Source organism: Sander lucioperca, chromosome 16, assembly GCF_008315115.2.
Source record: "Sander lucioperca isolate FBNREF2018 chromosome 16, SLUC_FBN_1.2, whole genome shotgun sequence".
NCBI classification, from domain to species: domain Eukaryota; kingdom Metazoa; phylum Chordata; class Actinopteri; order Perciformes; family Percidae; genus Sander; species Sander lucioperca.
The window spans coordinates 13,330,580-13,349,475 of record NC_050188.1 but is presented as its reverse complement, the minus strand read 5'-3'; the positions used below and the strand labels follow the sequence as shown (position 1 = coordinate 13,349,475).

Genomic DNA, 18,896 nt, shown 5'->3' with positions numbered 1-18,896 from the left:
ATGGCAGATGGCGGTCTTAACATTAGAGACAAGCCGAGGAGATATTCTGCTGTTGGAAATAAAGGAATTAACTGTGGTCAGAGGTTTGCTGTGTTTTCTTAAATAAACATATTGCTGAAGCCTAGCAGGACCAGATCGTGACTCCTTTGAAGTATCACCGTCTGCGCAGGTCGGGTGTGTGCAGCCTCGTCATGTGGGCTCATTGTTTACATGCTGTCGAGATTTCACAGAGGGCGTGTGTGTGTCCCTTGTGAAATTACGGTCCCTGTATTTACGAACACACTTATTGAAATGTTTTTTTTTTTCCACTCAGAGAGGTAATATTGTAGCCGTGATAATGTGTCACGAGTTGAGTAGACCTATTTCAGCACCATGGCCAGCTCCACTGCGAGAACAAAAGGCGGATTTGCATCGCTTGATGTCAGGGACCGTCTGCTTTTTACCCATCCAAATGAAAAACAAAAACTGTGAAAAATCCCTTTCGAAAAAAAACCCTCCTTCCTTATTTACAGCCCCATCTTTTCCCTATATTTTGTCCCCTATACGATTTGATTGCCTAATGTCTAAGATTACATAACATAGTATATTTTTGCTGTATGCCTTTATCCAAAGTGCCTTTCATCTTGATTTAAGATTGATTTAAGACAAGATAAGACAAGATAATCTACAAACTAGTTGGCCTTTAATTGGTCCATGTGAGTTTGCATGTTCTCCCCTCTACCTGTGAGGTTGTCTTGATTTCCAGATTTGTAGATTAGGTGAATTGGTGACTTTAAATGGTTTTGTGACTATAGAAAGTATACATTATGTGGGTAGACAAATGACCTGTCCCTCATGACCCTGCACAGGATAAGTCGGTATAGCTAAAGGATGGGTGGGTGTTCATTTATAGCCCTATTTAGGACTGACATGCCATGTATCACTGCCCTGGATGGCTAAGTGAAGCATCCTTGTCTGGTATTAAAAGCTCACAAAGTGGGGTGCCTGGGTAGCTCACCTGGTTGAGCGTGCGAACCATCTACAAAAGGCTGTGGGTTCAATTCTGACCTGTGGTCCTTTGCTGCATGTCGTTACCCCTCTCTCTCCCCCTTTCTTGTCTTCAGCTGTCCTAGGTAATAAAGACCTAAAATGCCCAAAAATAATCTTTAAAAAACAGCTCACAAAGATACTAATTGGACAAATGTAAAAAGAAAATATGAAGGAACTGGAGGAAAGGTGAACTTCTTAGCAACAGATTGTCAATATCAACTGTGTTTAGAGTTACAAGAACATGCATTGATAGATTCCATTAAACTCAGTCTCTTCACTCAATAACTCTTCTCTCTGGTGCATTTGTATTTTCACCATTCTTCTAATATTTAACATTACTAAAAGCATCAATTAATGTTACGATTAGCCATCCATGAATGTGCTACAAAGTGGGCATGCAACAGGGTAAGTGGGAAAATTAGATGAAATAAAGGTTATTATCCCTACAAGACCATTTGTTCTTGGCTATTGGGGTGTAAAAATAGAAACAATGCAAAATCCCCACATCTGATGACTGTTTTAAAATGCAATTAATCACTTGAGTAATTTTTTAGGCAAAAATGCCAAAATCACTGTCTCCAGCTTCTCAAATTTGAATATTTGGTAGTTTCTTCATCTTCTATACAATATATTCAGGTTTTGGCCCATTAGTCAAACAAAACAAACGATATATATATATATATATATATATATATATATATATATATATATATATATATATATATATATATATATATATATTAGCCTTTGGGAAATGTGATTGGCAATTGTATATGTTACACAATTAATTGATTAATCCAAATATGAACATAATTGGTAGTTGTAGGCTCAACTATGAACATTAAATGCCACAAATGGGTGCTGCCATTAGCCAGGACTGTAATGCATATTACAGTCATGCAACAGGGTAGAATTAGGAAAAACAAGATAATATGGAAATCAACGTTTTAGAATACAGCCCACCAATCTAGCCTTTTGAAGGATTTATTGGCCCTACAAGTTTGTTTTGGATAATGACATCAAAATACAGAGAAACAGTGCACAATCTCCAATTACATACAAACAAAGTCAATAAGTTTAAAGCGTTTTAATGACAAATAGGAAAAAAAGCTCAAACATACACACAAACATCCAGATGCCATTTTGCAACCATGACTGTGTTTAATGTGCTGTATTTTCATTACCTTCTCCTGCTGTCACAGGGCTGGTATTTTAGCGACGGTCCCTGGCGGCAGACATCACGGCTCGTACAGCCCAGGGGAGGAGGGGAGGAGGGATGGAGCTGAGATGGACAGGGAGGGAGACACCGGCTTACGACGTCAAATGAGTACACACACACACACACACACACACACACACACACACACAGGGAGAGGGAGAGGAGAAGACGACCAACCAGACTGCCAATTCCCTACGGTCTACTGAAGGAAGCTTACATTCATCCATCACAACACTCTTCATTCAGTAAAGCTAGAGAGAGAGAGAGAGAGAGAGAGAGAGAGATTTGTTTATTGTTTATATCAGATTTAGGCTATTTGAAAGGAAAGAAATTACGGAGAATCTGTCAGGAAAAAAACAAGCAGATCTAGAAAAACACGCTCATGCCGAATAAAGGACCGTCGCTGGATGTTACTTGTGTTGTTATAGGGGGGGTACAGGCCTAACTTGTTACAGGATTCAAAGACGCTCTTATAGACAAATGAACTGAATAATTGAAATTAAATAACTAAACAACAGCGGGGGAAGAAGAAAGGCATCCTCTGATCACGCCGATTCTTTGCCACAAACAGCACCACAGGTAGGATTGTAATTTTTTACAACTCTTTGTTTTGTGTTTTTTGTCAAATGTGTAAAATCATGTTCAGGTCATTGTTGTTGTCACCATGTCTTGACAAAGAGAGCGCAGGTCTCCAGCTGTGTTGACAGACACACTGTCATGTTTCAGTAGGGGCTTGAATATAGGCGGCCTAGACCGAATATCAGTGCAAGTAAGGATTGTGTATATCATCATTTACTACGATACCACATGTTTTTAAAAAATCATTTCTTTATGTCAGGCAAAGAAAATAGCCTATATCTTAGCTCTGAAGCTACGAGTCAGTCATGATTTTATATATATATATATATATATATATATATATATATATATATATATATATATATATATATATATATATATATATATATGTTAATGTCCTGCCAAGAATATGAACGTTATGAGATTATAATTTAATTTTCTGTAATTAATATTGTTTCATTTTGTATTTTATGCAAATAAATAACAAAATAGTGGTTTCAGCTTTTGAAATTACATAAAAAAAAGTGTGATTGCATACAATTCCCTCTAAAATAAATTTAACATCACTGTTCCTATAGAATGTGTACTTATAGCTCTTACAATATATCTGTGATAGTCAACAGTGAGCTTATAGTAGCCTTAGGTTACATAGTAAGAATTTTAACCATTAATGTGTTAGTATCTTGCGATATATTGTAATGTTATGTGTTTCGTTGTGATATGTATGTTCAAAACTCTACCAGATTAGGACTACCATGTCTCCAAGAGTGTAGAAACTAGGATACTAGGATATCAGCCCCCCATTCCCACCAAACGCTCCCCATCTGCACCTCCATCCCCGGCCTCCTGTTTGCACCTCCTGTGCAGTGTGAATTTAAGCCTGCAGGCTCCTGTCTGCTCCTCCTGACCGCCTGTGTGTGTGTGTGTGTGTGTGTGTGTGTGTATTATTCCTCCCCAGACTTCTCAATGAAGGAGCCTGACGCAATCAAGCTCTTCATCGGGCAAATACCCCGAAACCTGGAGGAGAAGGACCTGAAGCCCATCTTCGAGCAGTTTGGCAAGATCTATGAGTTGACGGTGATAAAGGACAAATACACAGGGATGCACAAAGGTGAGGAATAAAGGGCCAAGAACTCCCATTTGATATGAATTTTGTCTCAGGGAGCTCCTTTGGGGAAAAATATTGTTAATTTAGTATTCATTATGTGGGAAGATAGAGATGAGAGCAAGGCCTGTTATTAAAATATTACTTTTATGTGTCCTCCCGTTAGGATTTAATTCTCAGTAAATATCAGAGAGGTTAAAGTATTCCTCATTCAGCCATTGTTGCTCTGGGGCCTCTTTAAGGACCCCTGTGAGGTTAAAATCTGATGTTTAGCACCATTGATCTAAAAAAGAAACCTGATTCATAGTTGGTGAAGAGTTTGTATCCTAACCTTTCATGGACTGACTAAAATATTTAATAGACATGTACTGACTAAAGTATTTTTTAACCTTGACTACATAAAAAAAATGATTTACACTTTAATACTTTCAAGTTGAATCAACATAATTCCATCCACCTCACTGAAACTACATTTGTAAAGTCAAGGCAAACTGTTTAAGCAGAATTGGACTATTTAATTGTAATAGGTAATTTAAGATGACCACATATAAGTGTGCAGCATTGTATTTTCACAATGCCATACTTTGCAAGCTCTGGCCCATTGCTCTTTAAGGACAAGAGGAGGTTTTCTGCCACCAACACTTAGATTAATGGCCAATACTCTTGAACCTGGGCCAGTCTACTAACTAAGCTAGTGTAAAACACAAATGAAACACACATTAACACACAGGATTACTGTATGTTCATGAGACCTCCCTGATGCATGCTGGGAGGTTTCCCTTCATACATCGGGATGCTACAATTAAAAACCACTGCAAGAAAAAATATGTTATTTTAGACTGTTGGAATTAAACAATGTTGTACCGCACTCTCCATTTTTTCCCTAAATTGTCATGACCAGAAAGGTAGCTGTCTTAAGATCAATCTGACAAAAGTATTTTGTCTGTCCACAATTGGCCTCAAATGGTGATATTAGTCAATTTCTAAGAGCAAAATGTCACCCACTACTACTACTACTGTTGTGCGTCACATGCTGAACAAGTCAAGTCTCAACATGCTTGACAGATGGAGTAAAGCTGGTCAAAGTGATCTAAGCTAAACAATGATCCTTACTGTCATTTCTAATGCAAATGTGAGCGCAGAAAACAAAGGCTTTTATAAATCCACATAAACCATCGGCCATTTGGGAGACGTATAGGCCAGGTGGTATCAGTCTTCTAACACCTATAACACCTATTCTGCATACATTTACATATTCATGATTTGTGGGAGCCTTAAAGGTTAATGAAGGCCTTTCTCTATTATGTGGTGCTGCATACATTTGGCCTTAACAGCGTGATATTAAATACCCATTCGGACTGCTTGTGTCTGAATAGTCTCCAGGTATAATGATTTAATAATCCCATAGATCTCCAGTGCTACTGGGAGGACTATTTAACAAAATTACAGTTGTTCATTGTTTTTATTTTATTTTTTTTGTCTCTGTTTCATGAAGTTTTAAATACATATTAATAATGGTGGCCTGATTAAAGGCGTGAGGCATTTTAAGACATTTTAAACACATGCTGTTGACCCAGAACTGTTGTTAAGATAAAACCAAAGCACATGTATCAAATGGCAGATTAATAATAAACTCCAGCAGCATGTTTCTGCCTACAGGCATTCACAGCGAATGGCCAATTAAGATTAAATTACAATAACAGTGCACTGCCAACCCAAGATATTATATTTAGCATATGAATATGACATTACAAATACATAGACTTATAGTGCTCTGATCTTCTAACACTTGTCTGTGTTTCCAGGATGTGCCTTCTTGACATATTGTGCACGTGAGTCCGCCCTCAAAGCCCAGAATGCACTGCACGAGCAGAAGACATTACCAGGGGTGAGTGTGTCTTTTCAAGATCCTCACATGTATATATATATATATATATGTTCTGGAGCAGAATAACTGGCATTTTAGGCTATCTGAACGCACCACACAGACACATGTGGACACACAGTGACACAAAAAATTTAACAGAGTTTGACATGCAGGCCTGCCTTCCCCCTTTAGCTGATATGCTCCTATAAAGGTCAGAGGCTGCTCTCTCTCTTATGTTTCATATGTGATGCATCCAGACATATCCATCCAGTTAAGGCATGAGTCATCTTGCTACATGTCACGGGTCGGAAGAGACAGCTATGAGGCTCGCTGCTGGAGTGACTTTGCCAGTTCTTATTCTCTCTGATGTTTCTCTTCCTTTCTGTGTCTCTGTCTTTCTCTCTCCCCCCACCCCCGCCTCTCTCCCTTCTTTCCATCCATCTCTTCCTCTGAATTCTAATCAAAGTTAAACCTAGCTTTATTAGCATAGCCAGGCAGCAGGTGTGCTGCCAAATGACATTTCCAGAGCTAAATATGACATGACAGCCGCGTCTCTATAATAACTGACTATATGAGAGACAAGGCTACAAGGCAAGGAATTACTGAGACAGAGTGTGCTTCCAGACTTGCTGCTGCTTCCTCTTTTACTAACAAGGCTTTACCCCAGTTTCCTTTTGGTTATTTTTGTTGAAATCTACATCATTCACTTCTTTTTTTTCCCCTCCAGAATGGCAGCTCATGACCATAGTTTTTACGGAAAGAGTGAAGAAGCAGGTGAACAGTGTAGGGCTACACAATTATTTTAATTATTGATAATCAAATAATCTGATTAATCATTCATTCATAGTCCAACATTTAACGTTATTCAATTTAATATCATAGAATATAACCAAAAAACAACACATATTCACATTAGAGGAGCTGGATCCAGTTCATTTTTGCTTTAAAATTGTAAAGATTGGTCAATTAATCAAGTAGTCGATTGAAAGAAAATTAATCAGCAGCTATTTTCTATTAATCGTTTGAGTAATTTTTCAAGGAAAAATGCCAAACATTCTCTGGTTGAAGCCCCTCAAATGTGTCTTTGTCTTCTGTCATAGTAAGCTGAATAGCTTTAGGCTGTTAGTAGGACAAAACAAGATAGATCGTGATGGGCATTTTTCACTATTTTCTGATTTTTTTTGGCAACACAATTAATCGATGAAACCCTAAAGCAGACACAAGCACCAACCCTCACATTTTGAGCCAGCATATATTTGGAATTTTCCCTTGATAAATAAACGATTATTGAAGTTCTTGAAGACTGACTTATTGATTGTATCAGCAGAACATTGTTGTAAGGGCAGGCAGGGGGTTTATTGGGGGACGACAGACTTGAATTAGGGTGGCAACAGAAGAAATCCCATTGTTAGCGTAACAGTAGCGTGACCTTCCTGACCTCTCGTAGGGGATCAGCAGGGCCCAATGCCCCGTGGCTAAAGCCCTGTCCCCCTTGTGTTTCAACCCCAGTGGCTCTCCTCCTCACAACCTCTTACCTCTAAGCTGTGTGGAACAAGCTAAACCCTCATGTGTTCTCTCAATCCCTCCCTGCCCTCCCCCCTCCCATGCCAAAAAAAGAAGAAGAAAACCATATTATTAGCTCTGTACGCGCCCACACGGACAAGAACTGCTTCCCACCCCTGCCACCAGCTGTGGTGTAATTGTCATCTAATTGCACCTGCACTGCCATAGAATAATTAACTCTGACATCTCATGGTTGGGGCAATACAAAAGAAATAACATGAAAGCAATTATTGGACTGAGGGGAGAGCTCCACCTGAATGAAGAGAAAGCTGAAGGATGTCATTAACACTCTGTTTTTTTGTGTTAGCATTTCTTCTCTCTGGAAAGTAAGAGTCGGTTTTAAGGCTTTTTTTCTCCTTGCTATTTTACAGATTTTTTTCTCTCTGCTAACAATGGGAAAAAAAGAAAGAAGTCAGGCAGGGGTGAACAGATGGTTGTTTCGGAGTGGCACCTGGCCTTGTGTTTAATTTCAGGTGAGAGAGTCTGTCTCTAAGTGAGAGGGGGAGGAAGAGTGTCAAAAGCACATTCAGCCGAAAGCGAGGAAAGAAAGTGAGAGAATGGTGGAGTTGGAAAAGGGAGGGACAAAAAAGCAGGAGCAATAAACTAGATTCAGAGGGGAGGTGTTGAAATGGAAGTCAGAGGCACTCGCATTCAATCTTACTCAGACATCTTGTACTCTTGTCCCCTCTGTTCTTATCGTTTTATCTCTGAGCTGTCTCAGGCCAGTTCGTCTGGTCAAGTCAGCTGTTGTGAGGCTAATAGAGAAAATAATGTCCAGTTATGCCTCATTTCAAAGAAGTCATTTTACAGCAACCTGTCAAAACCAAACATATATTTCAACAACTTTAAATAAATTGTTGAACTAGCTGAATGATTGAATCATGTTGGTATTTGCTGTTAAAGTTTTGGACTGTTGGACATTTTAAGATGTCACCATGGACTTTTATGGCATTTTAGAGACCAAACGACCAATCAAGAAAAACAATCAGCAGGTTAAACCAAAAGTTCAGCATTTTGTGAATTTCTGTTTCCCCCTGTTTCCAGTCTTTATGCTAAGCTAAGCTAACGCTAAGGCTGTTGAATGTATAATCATATTTAGTGTACAGACATGACAGAGCTATCAATTTTCTTCTAACTCTCTGCAAGAAAGCAAATTAGTTATTATTTCCCAAAATATCAAGCTTTTCATTTGAATAAGGAAAATAATTGTCAGTTGCAGCCCTAAAGCTCATATCTGCTTCAGTGGAGATGTAATATATTGCCCCTCATCAACACTCACTTGGATTAATATTTGCAACAATGTCTCACTGTTAATTTTAAATGCAATAAGTATTTAATAGTGTGACTGTGCCCAAGTGAGAAAGTAGCTGTGCGTGTGTTTAGTGTATATTTGCATGTGCTGCGGGGGAAGGGAGGGCAGGTGTTCGCACTAACACGGTTTAATGAAGGGTGCGTGTGCTTTTCTGTGCTTTTGTGTGCGTAGTGTGCGCAACTGAGTGTAAATGTCTGTTTGCTTTTGTGTGCATGTGTTTCCATGGAGAGTACACATCCAAAGATATGGATGGATGGATGGAAGTTGGGTTTATTATGTGCTCCTCTCAGGTTTCTTCTTTCATTATCTGCTTTTTGTGTGTGTGTGTGTGTGTGCGTGTGCGTGTGCGTGTGCGTGTGCGTGTGTGTGTGTGTGCGTGTGCGTGTGCGCGCGCGCGTCCGTGCTGTGTGTGTGTGTGTGAGAGAGAGAGAGAGAGAGTAAAATTTGAGCTGCGAGGCCTCTGTGTTTAAGCTGCCCATACGAGAGGAAAGAGCCCTCTTTGAGTGGAACATCTGACTAAGCCTGACATTTACTCAGCCATAAGGACTCAGACGGAGCAGACAGAGGGGTTTTATCAATAGTCTGAAATAAATGCATATGCTAAATATAGCCCAGCCTTTTTACGCAGGATATGGGATGGGAAGTTGTAGTGCCAGAACGTTGTGCCCTTAATGTCTGAGCAAACTGCTGTAGAGACACATGGGCCACAAACAGTTGCAGGGTGATGTTACACACCTGTTATTACCTATTCAATTTTGCATTTTAGTCTCTTTTTTATAGTAGATATAATAGATAAATAGGTAGAAACTGACATTTAATGTGCAACAAGGCAAACAAATATGACAAAAACACAAAGTAGATGCTCAGATTTGGTTCACTGAGGCCCTAAAACATGCTGTTATGATGTAAACATGAGCATGTAACCTACTAACATGTTAATTAAGCTATCTGACAATAAGCAGATAAAGCAATGCCTGCATATGTAGCTACATATATCCTGATGTCAGTGAGTTGGGATGATGATGATGATGATAGCAATTAGAGTGCCTCAGAGCAACTGTGTTCACTTGATGTATCTATCTGGAGTTAAGTGTGCATTCATGCAGTGATTCATTTACATATGCATGCATATCAATGCATGGCGCGGACGATGCAGGGCAGGCGGCGATGAATGACAACAAAAAAGGGCCCGTCCTCTGTACGTCACTCTGGGGCGACTGTAATGATGAATGCAGATTGGATTTATAGAGGTGGCAAAGGGGTGTGAATTAGAGATAAATTGGATAAATAGAGGGGGGGTGGGGGGAAGGGAGGAAGAGATGAATGAAAGTTTGAGATAATGAACAGTGGGTGGCAATAAGGGTGGAGGGGGTTGGAGGTACATTGAGGCAGTGTGTTTATCTGCTTAAATACAGACATCTGTTACTGAGAAATAGTGTGTTTTGGGGGGGGGGTTGGGAATTGTGTTTGTGTGTTGTGTGTGTGCGAGTGGTAGGCGAACACACACAAAAGTGGAAAGAGGCTGTTGTCACGAAACTCATTTGGCTAGTTGAACTACATATACACTGGACTATGGTGGAGTTAAAGTGTGTAAACCATGCCTGAATTAAAAAAGCTTTAAAAAAAATCGTAGGACATGGACCCTATCTCTACACACACACACACACACACAGAAATGTGTCCGTGATTCAGTTCTTTTCCCCTTCTGCTTCACTGAGTCGATTCAAACAACACTTGACATGCATATTTAACAGTCAGAAGAGACAAAACAATTGAGAGTCAACTTGAGTGTTGTTAGAAATGTACTCTTTGATATTCCGTTTCTCCACTTTGAAGGATCTTTTTGTTGGCTGTCTGACAAAATAAAAGGCTGAATGTCAGCTTCAAGAGCTGTCAGCTTCGCCTCGATACTGGACAGACTAGTGAACCCTGTAGGAGAAGGAGACAGCACTGGGAAGCAGCTTTGAAACTGAAGACTGGATCCTTGATTAAATATTATTGAACTGTACAAGTGTTTGTGTTTGATTGATTTAGCGAATTGAGAGAAGGTAGACTTTCTCTCTGGTTTGTGTGCTTGCCCGCCCATGTGTGTGTGCATCTGTGTGTGCATCCACGCTTGGAAACAATAACAGACCGTACTTGTGCATCTCTGCTTTTTTTTTTTTGTCCCTGCCTCTGTTGCTTTGTTCCAACTCTTTGTGAGCTCATAATCATCTGCATCTATTAATCGCCTTTTTTGTTCTTTTTTTTTTTTTTTCCTGTGAATATACCAATTTCCACCTGCGCTTGTTCTTTTCCCCCGAGTGAATTCACAAGTGCGTCCCAGCGACATTTGCAACGAGAAGGTGGATGGACAAGCAAGGGAGCAAAAGCAACAGAGACGGGAGAGGAATAGATAAGGGAGGGGAGCGGAAGTCGGGAGGTTGCAGGTTGATTACGGTCGCAGGTCTCGTTGCCTGGAGACGGCGGAGACGAGGGATGCCAGGTTGCTAGGCGACCGGCACGATGCAATGACCAGCGCTGTGTGATGAAGCGGAGGGGAGGCGAAGATGGAAAATTGTCTTTGTGCCCCCCGCCCCACCCAACTACACCACCCCCTTTCCACCTCCAACTCTGCCTCCCTGCTGTAAATGTTCTTGAAAGGGCAGAGGAGATGGTCTTTGCTGATATATTTACCATTCAGAGTGGCTGCTTTTCAGGGCAGACAAGCAGAATGAATTGAAATTGGAGAGAAAACAGGCGACAGAAATGTGTCACTCTCACACAGCAGCAGCAGCCTATACAGACTTAACAACACTGACTGCGTTGAGCTGCGAGTGTAGAGATTATCATCTGCTCTGCAGCAGGTCAAAACAGAGAAAAATATCATCAATATGTTTTACTCCGACTGTAAATGACCCTCAATCTAAAACACATTTACGTTGCTTTAGTAGTTGAAAATGCATTTACATGGGAGCTAGTGCCACTCCTCGGTGTATATATAGACATTGATGTTGTGGAGGGGGAGGGGGGGGGGGGGTCATGCATTATGGCGAAGGGGTCGAGCTGTGATTTGATTGGATAATCTATGGATTTAATATCTCATAATCCTAGCCAAATCCCCCACGGCATCACAGAGCGAAAAGATTAAGTATGTGTAGATGTTGCTGTGAGTGACAGGAGCAGACAGAGCGTGTGTCTCTGTGTGTGTGTGTGTGTGTGTGTGTGTGTGTGTGTGTGTGTGAGTGTTTAGTCAGAGGATGATTGTATATAATATCTGTGTGTTTGAAGAAGGAGCACAAGTGGAAGAAAAAAATCAAATAGCAAAACACACTGGTAAAATGGGCTGTTGATCAGGCAGGTTTTGACTGTGTGTTGTCTGTGCACAGTATGGGACTGTTTTTGTAAACAAGCCTAAGAGAGAAAAGGGAGGAAAGGGGAGCAACAGGAGGAGGAGGGGAGAGAGCAAATTACTGTAAAGTCTACGTTAGTGGTTTAGGCTTAGAGGGAGATATGTTTCTCCCTGCTTCTGCATCTGCTCTCGAGGCAGCGCCTACATTCAACAGGCACGAGCGCTCCCTCCGTCATCCTTGCTTCTTTTTTTTTCTCGGTGTCTTTCATTTTTCCTCTCCTCCTTGCCTCACCCCCTCCTCCCTCACACATCTAATCCCTCTATCTCTCGACCTAGAAGCACCCTTTGTCCTCCTCATTTGTTTTTCACCCGTCTCTACTGCATGTCATTCAGGGCAACCTTGTTTACCTGATGTGGGGTTTTCATCACTGGGGTTGTCATGACGATGACCATGCGAGCGCGGTCTTCGTCAGAGAAGTGGGGCCGGTTGCCGTGCCGATCTGAAGTGACACAGCCTTGATGGTCTCCACTTCTCACTGTTTTCCCTCTTGTATATTCTAATTATATTCGGAATTCCATAGAGCCATCTGCTGCGCTTCTCCTTATCACCACCATCACGGCCTTCGCTGTTTGTCTTCCTGCAGTGAAATACGGGCAACGGCATTTTTTACAGGCATCATCCAAACGTGCTATTAATCAAAGATGTCACGTTAAACTACAGCCAAGAGGTTGTAGCATCGCTTTGACTCCTGAACTCAACTCTTAAGATTAGACAGATTTTCTCACCAAGAATTATCTTTTAGCTTTGCATTAGAAAAGTAACTCATCTCTAATCTAATCTAATCTCATTCTGAGTCCGGTTCTGTTGTAGATGATCTGTATTTTTATATAGAAAGAATGTTTCTATGCGTACTGCTGTTATTGTATAGCATGTAGGTCTACACAGGTCCATAGCAACCAACAAGGACACCAAGAAATTGTTGTCAATATTTGTTTTTGAAGAAAATTTGCATTTTACTAAATGCAACTTTTACATACATAACACAGACACATATATAAACTCATATATTTGAAGTATACTGTATATCACATCCAGTGTATGGCCATATCTGACCATGTATGTTTTAGCTGTCCCGATTGCACATCTGATTAGTAAAAGAAAAATAATGGTGTAGGCCTATCCTTAGCCATCAGGTTTGATTTTATTTCTTTAAAACTGCCCTCTTTGCCTCAATGTACACACATTTCTGAAGCATTTATGTTTTCAAAGATACTGTTAGTTCAACAATTTTTCCATTAAATGTGGAATGCACATTCAAATTCAAATTAAGTTGATAAAAAAGCTAAGGAGTATTCTGATTTAATATAAACGTGACCAAGAGAGACAAAAGAGTTAAAAAAGTCAACACAGGTATAATTTTTCTAAGAAAATATCTTAATATTTTACCTCAGTATTTCTAAAATCATATATATGATTAAAGAATAAAAGATAAAAGAATGCAAATGACGAGTAAGAATAAAGCAGTTAGTTTGATATTTAAAACACTTAAAATATATAGTAAGTCATACTACACATTTAAGGGCAGCAATTGTTGCACTCTGTACTGTAGGTGTACAAGTGCAAATAGCATAAGAAGTGATTGGTATAGTGGTAAACAGTGGACAAGAGACATGAATGGACCCTTTTATAATAACATAAGTCATATTTGTTGAATGCTTTTATCCAAAGTGCTTTAAACACCACAAGTACATGAATTTTAGCATGTGGGCCCAGTCAGGTTGATGTTGTCTTTCCTGCAAACCAAACTATAATTTAAACACAAATTACTATTCACTGACTGCAGGAGCTGAGGCCCACATTTGCTTGACTGATTGGAAGATGGTTTTAAGACTTTGCCCCTCCATCTACTCTATCATCCTGTTAATTGGGGCAATCAATTGAACGCTCTCAGTAAGGAGGCACAGGAGCCATCTGCAGCAGGTGTTGGCGGTATTTTGGTCAGTGGTTCGACGTGGAGGTGACGATGTTTGTGCATGCGGGTCTTGGCAGCAGAGCGCGACCGTGGAGCAGATCAATAGTGTCTCCTTTTGACCGATCACAGCGGATCAATCAGTGACACAGGATCAGGATCTGGCTGAAATGTCACCAGCTCCATAATTAAGACCTTCATTAAGCCACATTTAACAGAGTGTCACTCTGTTGCTCTCACCTCTACTCCTCACCGACATCACCCTCCCTCCTCCTCCTCCCTCTTCCTCCTCCTCCTCCTCCTCCCCTTCACACACATCCCCCACCTCCATATGCTCCTTCCCTTCCGCTCAATCCCACTTTTCTTCCTTTTGCCCTCTCTTATTCATACTTTTCTTTATTTCATTCAATACCTCCTTTCACTGTTTCCGTGCTCTATACATTTGAAAGACGAGGCGCCGAAGCACTGAAGTATGCACAATTTCATATAGGGGTTTTGTTAAATAGTGGGGAGGATAATAATTGTGGAGAAGTAAAGAAAAAAAAAGGCATTTCAGCAGCTTGTCTTTTAATGAATTATGAAAAGGTCGCCTAATCGTGTGTGCTCTCCTTTTTATTTATCATTCTTTTATTCTTTGTTTTCTTTCAGATAGCATTCCTTCCTTTTTAACCCTGTTTACCCTCATCTCTGTCTCTCTGTCAGGCTCAGAATCTCTCGCTATTCTGATGCTGCGTGCTCCTGTAATCCAGATTAGCCGGCGAGTGTTCTTAATCTTATCACTTCCTCAATCCTGCGTGGGTGTGTGCTTTTCCTGGTTTTGTGTGATAGGGGGAGAGGGAACGATAGACGGCAGGATTAAAGCAGATTCTGAGAGAGACTCAGAGAGAGGAGGTGGAGAGAGAGAGAGAGAGAACTGTCAGCCGGGGTCTTCTAGAGTAGAGTTAGCAAAAATGAGAAATTAGTGAGGGATTGTAGGAAGCTGGAGCTCAGGCCAAAATCACTAACATCCATACATGCATGCATATGTCACTGTTACGTCACATTAAAGAATCAATAGCATTTCTAGATGGGTGACATGACGACAGTACACACGACTGTCCTCTTTTTGAAGTTTACAAGACAGTAGTGGCCACACTTTGATTAAGTGCCAGGGTGTATAAATTCTATTCATTGATTTTTCCTCTTTTTTCTCGTGTTAATGATCACTACCTCTGACCTGTATTCAAAACTGACCGTGCAATGTGGCCTCTGTCTTTCCAGATGAACCGCCCAATCCAAGTGAAGCCAGCGGACAGCGAGAGCAGAGGGGGTAAGAGACACCTGTCCCCATCCATAAACACAGCATCTGTTCAAACACCACCTTCACCGTGCACACGACCAACAATTTCCATCTATAAAAAGTAATTTAGTCTCGAATCCACACTGAAACACTTGTTTTTCTTGCAACAAGTTTTTGAGTACAGTTTCCTACGAAGGTGACGTCTTAAAATGACACCACCAGAATCAAGACAATATAATTTGATGTTTAAGGAAATTTCTACAAACAATCAATTGCAACAACAATTTGCATAAAAAAAGATGCAAGATTATTTTTATCATCCCTCAAAACTATGATTCAAGATTTCGTATTAGATTTTTTAGAAATTCAATTTAAACTACATACTGTGCCTAGCTTTAACAGCTTCAAAGCTGCATGTTTAAACTCCCACATCTGACTCAATAAACGCCACTGGAGATCCTTCTGCCCTAACATCTAATCAATCAGTCACCTAATCACAGTTCATTTTCACCAACATTAATGAGCACACTGTCACACATTTAAGCTGTTCAAAAACTTCAAGCATCAAGTTTTTGTATGTTTTCGCTACAATTCATATAGTATATGTTATTGATGCCCATTTTTCAAAGCATACCGTCATTTTATGGCAGCTGTTGGTTTCAGTAATAATCAATTTGCAAACTTTTCACAAGAGGAAAAGCACAGGTGAAAATAATAAGATGAATGATGGCTAAATTCCATTTAGCTGCTTCCGTTTCAGGGTCCTGGTATTGTGCATGTTGCCTCACTGTCACGCTGTCATGACTTACTGGGACACTTGAATAGAACAGACCAGAGCCATCGGTAATGTTATTAGTAACACCTGTGCTCTTTCTACTATGACAAGTCAAACTGTCTGCTCTGAAAAGGCCTGTTGACGATCAGTTCATGAGCTTAAGGACACTTGAAATTAGCTCCATAGGTAATCACAGTCAAAATAATGGTAGACTTTATTTTTGTGCTTTACTCTCATATGTCGACTGTCAAACCACAACATTTTATGCAAGAACTGACTGAAAATCTGTGTTTGATTTTTCAAAATCATAGCTTGTGAATTCAATGCTTTACAACAGCCAGATCTCAAATCCAACACATTGACACACCACACAGGCAGACCTTTCTAATCAAACCATATTTTCAACCACATTATCATGTAACAATTGCATACATGTAATAAAACAATAGACCATGACATTCTCACTGTGACTGATTCTGTACCTCAAGTCTCTTGACAGTTGATTTTTTATATCATGCCAAAATGAATGGGAAAGAAATGGCAACCTGAATGTTAGGAAAAATAAAGGTCACAATCTATAATTCTATCGGCATGCTTTGGAGAATAGTCTGCAGGGATGCATGTGATTTGTAGTGAATGGGCTATAACACGCAGAAACACTGATCTGATCCTTCACAGACGGGGACAGACAGAGCAGCTTCACTGACAACACAGAGGGTGACAAACATTTGAGTCACCGCCAGATGCTGTTTGTTTGTTTGTTTGTTGTGATGTTCATGTTACTGCACTCTGGTGGTGTTGTGAAGCATAGCAGGCTGATCCATCCTGCTTTGTAGCTTCTTATCACACTGTTGTTGTCCTTTATTATTCATGCATGTACGGTGACATAGCACTTCTCCCCCTTTCCCCCTTTTCAATGCCTGTATCACCTCTCCAATAAAACATCTACTCCCACTTTTTTCCCTCAACTGTAACCTCACTCACATTATCCGCACATTATCCTATTTTCTCCTTCCCATCTTGGCGATCTCCTTCCCCTTAGAAGACAGGAAGCTGTTTGTGGGCATGCTGGGAAAACAGCAGACGGACACCGATGTGAGAAAGATGTTTGAGCCATTCGGCAGCATAGAGGAGTGCACAGTGCTACGCGGGCCTGACGGTACCAGCAAAGGTAATGTCAACTCATGCCTGAGAAACACACAAAATAGGTTAAATTCAACATGGAACATGGAGAAATACAAAATAAAGCAAAGTATAAACAGCAAATAACACAAATAAATTGTTATGCATATAATCAAAGCATTACACATATTACAAACACTAAAAGTTAGAATAATTTATTTCATTAGTCATGATGACAACAAAGACAGTCTGTGCCTTTGTTAAATTACAGACTTATGTGAAAGTAATCATAGTAGATATAGTATACATTACACAAAATGTTTACTAAAATATTCAGTACATTTCTTTGAATAAAAACAGCTGTTTTTTTAAAACCCACACATTTAAAAGAGAGACTGTAAATAGTCTCGTGCCTGGCCATTTATACGCAGGACTTGCTGCTAAATACTGAAACCTGTTAATAATGTTTAACTATTTTGGTGATTTCAAATCTTCCATACCTAAACGGATGCAGTAAGATCCAATGTATAATCCTATTTAAAATACCCAGGGTGATTAGACTGATTCTTTGAAGCTTTCCCCACTATTTCCAAAACAAATCGCACATCAGGTTTCTTATAGCTTTATTCTAATATGAAATGATTACAAATGGAGTCCAGATTGTAAACGTGACATTGACTTTGTTTAACTTAATTTTTATCCAGCCCTGAGAATTAAGCCTTCAGCACATTACTATCACGTGAATGTAAATTACAATTGTCACTAACAACAATGCTAATGTTATTTGCCATGTAAATCAAAGTCCAGCGACAGCTCAAACACAGTTGCTAGTTTTTTCCGCGTTTTTTGCATGAGGCATGACTAATGGTGCAATAGGTTTTATTGGTCATTGCTAATGATGTGTTTGGTGGTTTACGGACTGTGATTGATGAAGCAATGAATGTTTTGTGGACCATGTTTAATGATGCCACGGTAACTGATGAAGCGCTGGATGTATGACGGCTCCTAATGTATTTTTAAAGGGAAGTCATTTCTGTGTGTGTGTGTGTGTGTGTGTGTGTGTGTGTGTGTGTGTGTGTTTTTTGTCTGTCTGTCTGTCTGTCTGTCTGTCTGTGTGAGGCCACTTTTAATGGTGTGTCATTTCATGTAGGGTGTGCATTTGTAAAGTACCAGAGCAATGCAGAGGCACAGGCCGCCATCAACGCTCTGCATGGGAGTCGTACTTTACCAGTGAGTCCCCATCTACACGCACACATGCTTGCATGCACGCACGTACGCATGCACGCATGCACGCACGCACGCACGCACGCACGCACACACACACACACACACACACACACACACACTCACACGCGCATGCATGTAGAGAAACACATGGTAACACGCATACTCAAATACAGTATATACACCCTTTTAGATTCTCCAAATCCAGTCATTTAGGCACTCAACGTGGTGACTCAGCTAATAGTCACCACTTCTCATTTCTGTGCCCCTACACACACAAACACACACACACACACACACACACACACACACACACACAAATTAAAATAATACATAACTGTATGTGAAAAATATATATTTATTTCAGTTAAAACTGTTATTATTAAAACAGTAAATATGTTTTTCAGTATTTTTTTTTCCAGGAATCTTTTCTTTATTTGATGGCATACAGTAAAGAACTGATAAGAAATGAGGGGAGACAGCAAAGAAATGACTTGCGACAAAGGTCTCTGGTCGGACTT

General features: G+C 40.1%; 1 protein-coding gene across 1 annotated transcript in view; it reads left to right on the top strand.

The window, feature by feature from the left end:
* The first annotated feature begins 2,365 nt into the window (after positions 1-2,365).
* Positions 2,366-18,896, top strand: part of celf3a (cugbp, Elav-like family member 3a) — a 20,202-nt gene continuing 3,671 nt past the window's right edge. Inside the window, exons 1-6 of the mRNA XM_035993447.1 lie at positions 2,366-2,827; positions 3,786-3,938; positions 5,738-5,820; positions 15,236-15,284; positions 17,072-17,200; positions 18,302-18,423. Of these exons, the coding sequence (XP_035849340.1) occupies positions 3,794-3,938; positions 5,738-5,820; positions 15,236-15,284; positions 17,072-17,200; positions 18,302-18,423 (528 nt within the window). The 5' untranslated portion in view covers positions 2,366-2,827; positions 3,786-3,793. The remainder of the gene's footprint in view (positions 2,828-3,785; positions 3,939-5,737; positions 5,821-15,235; positions 15,285-17,071; positions 17,201-18,301; positions 18,424-18,896) is intronic.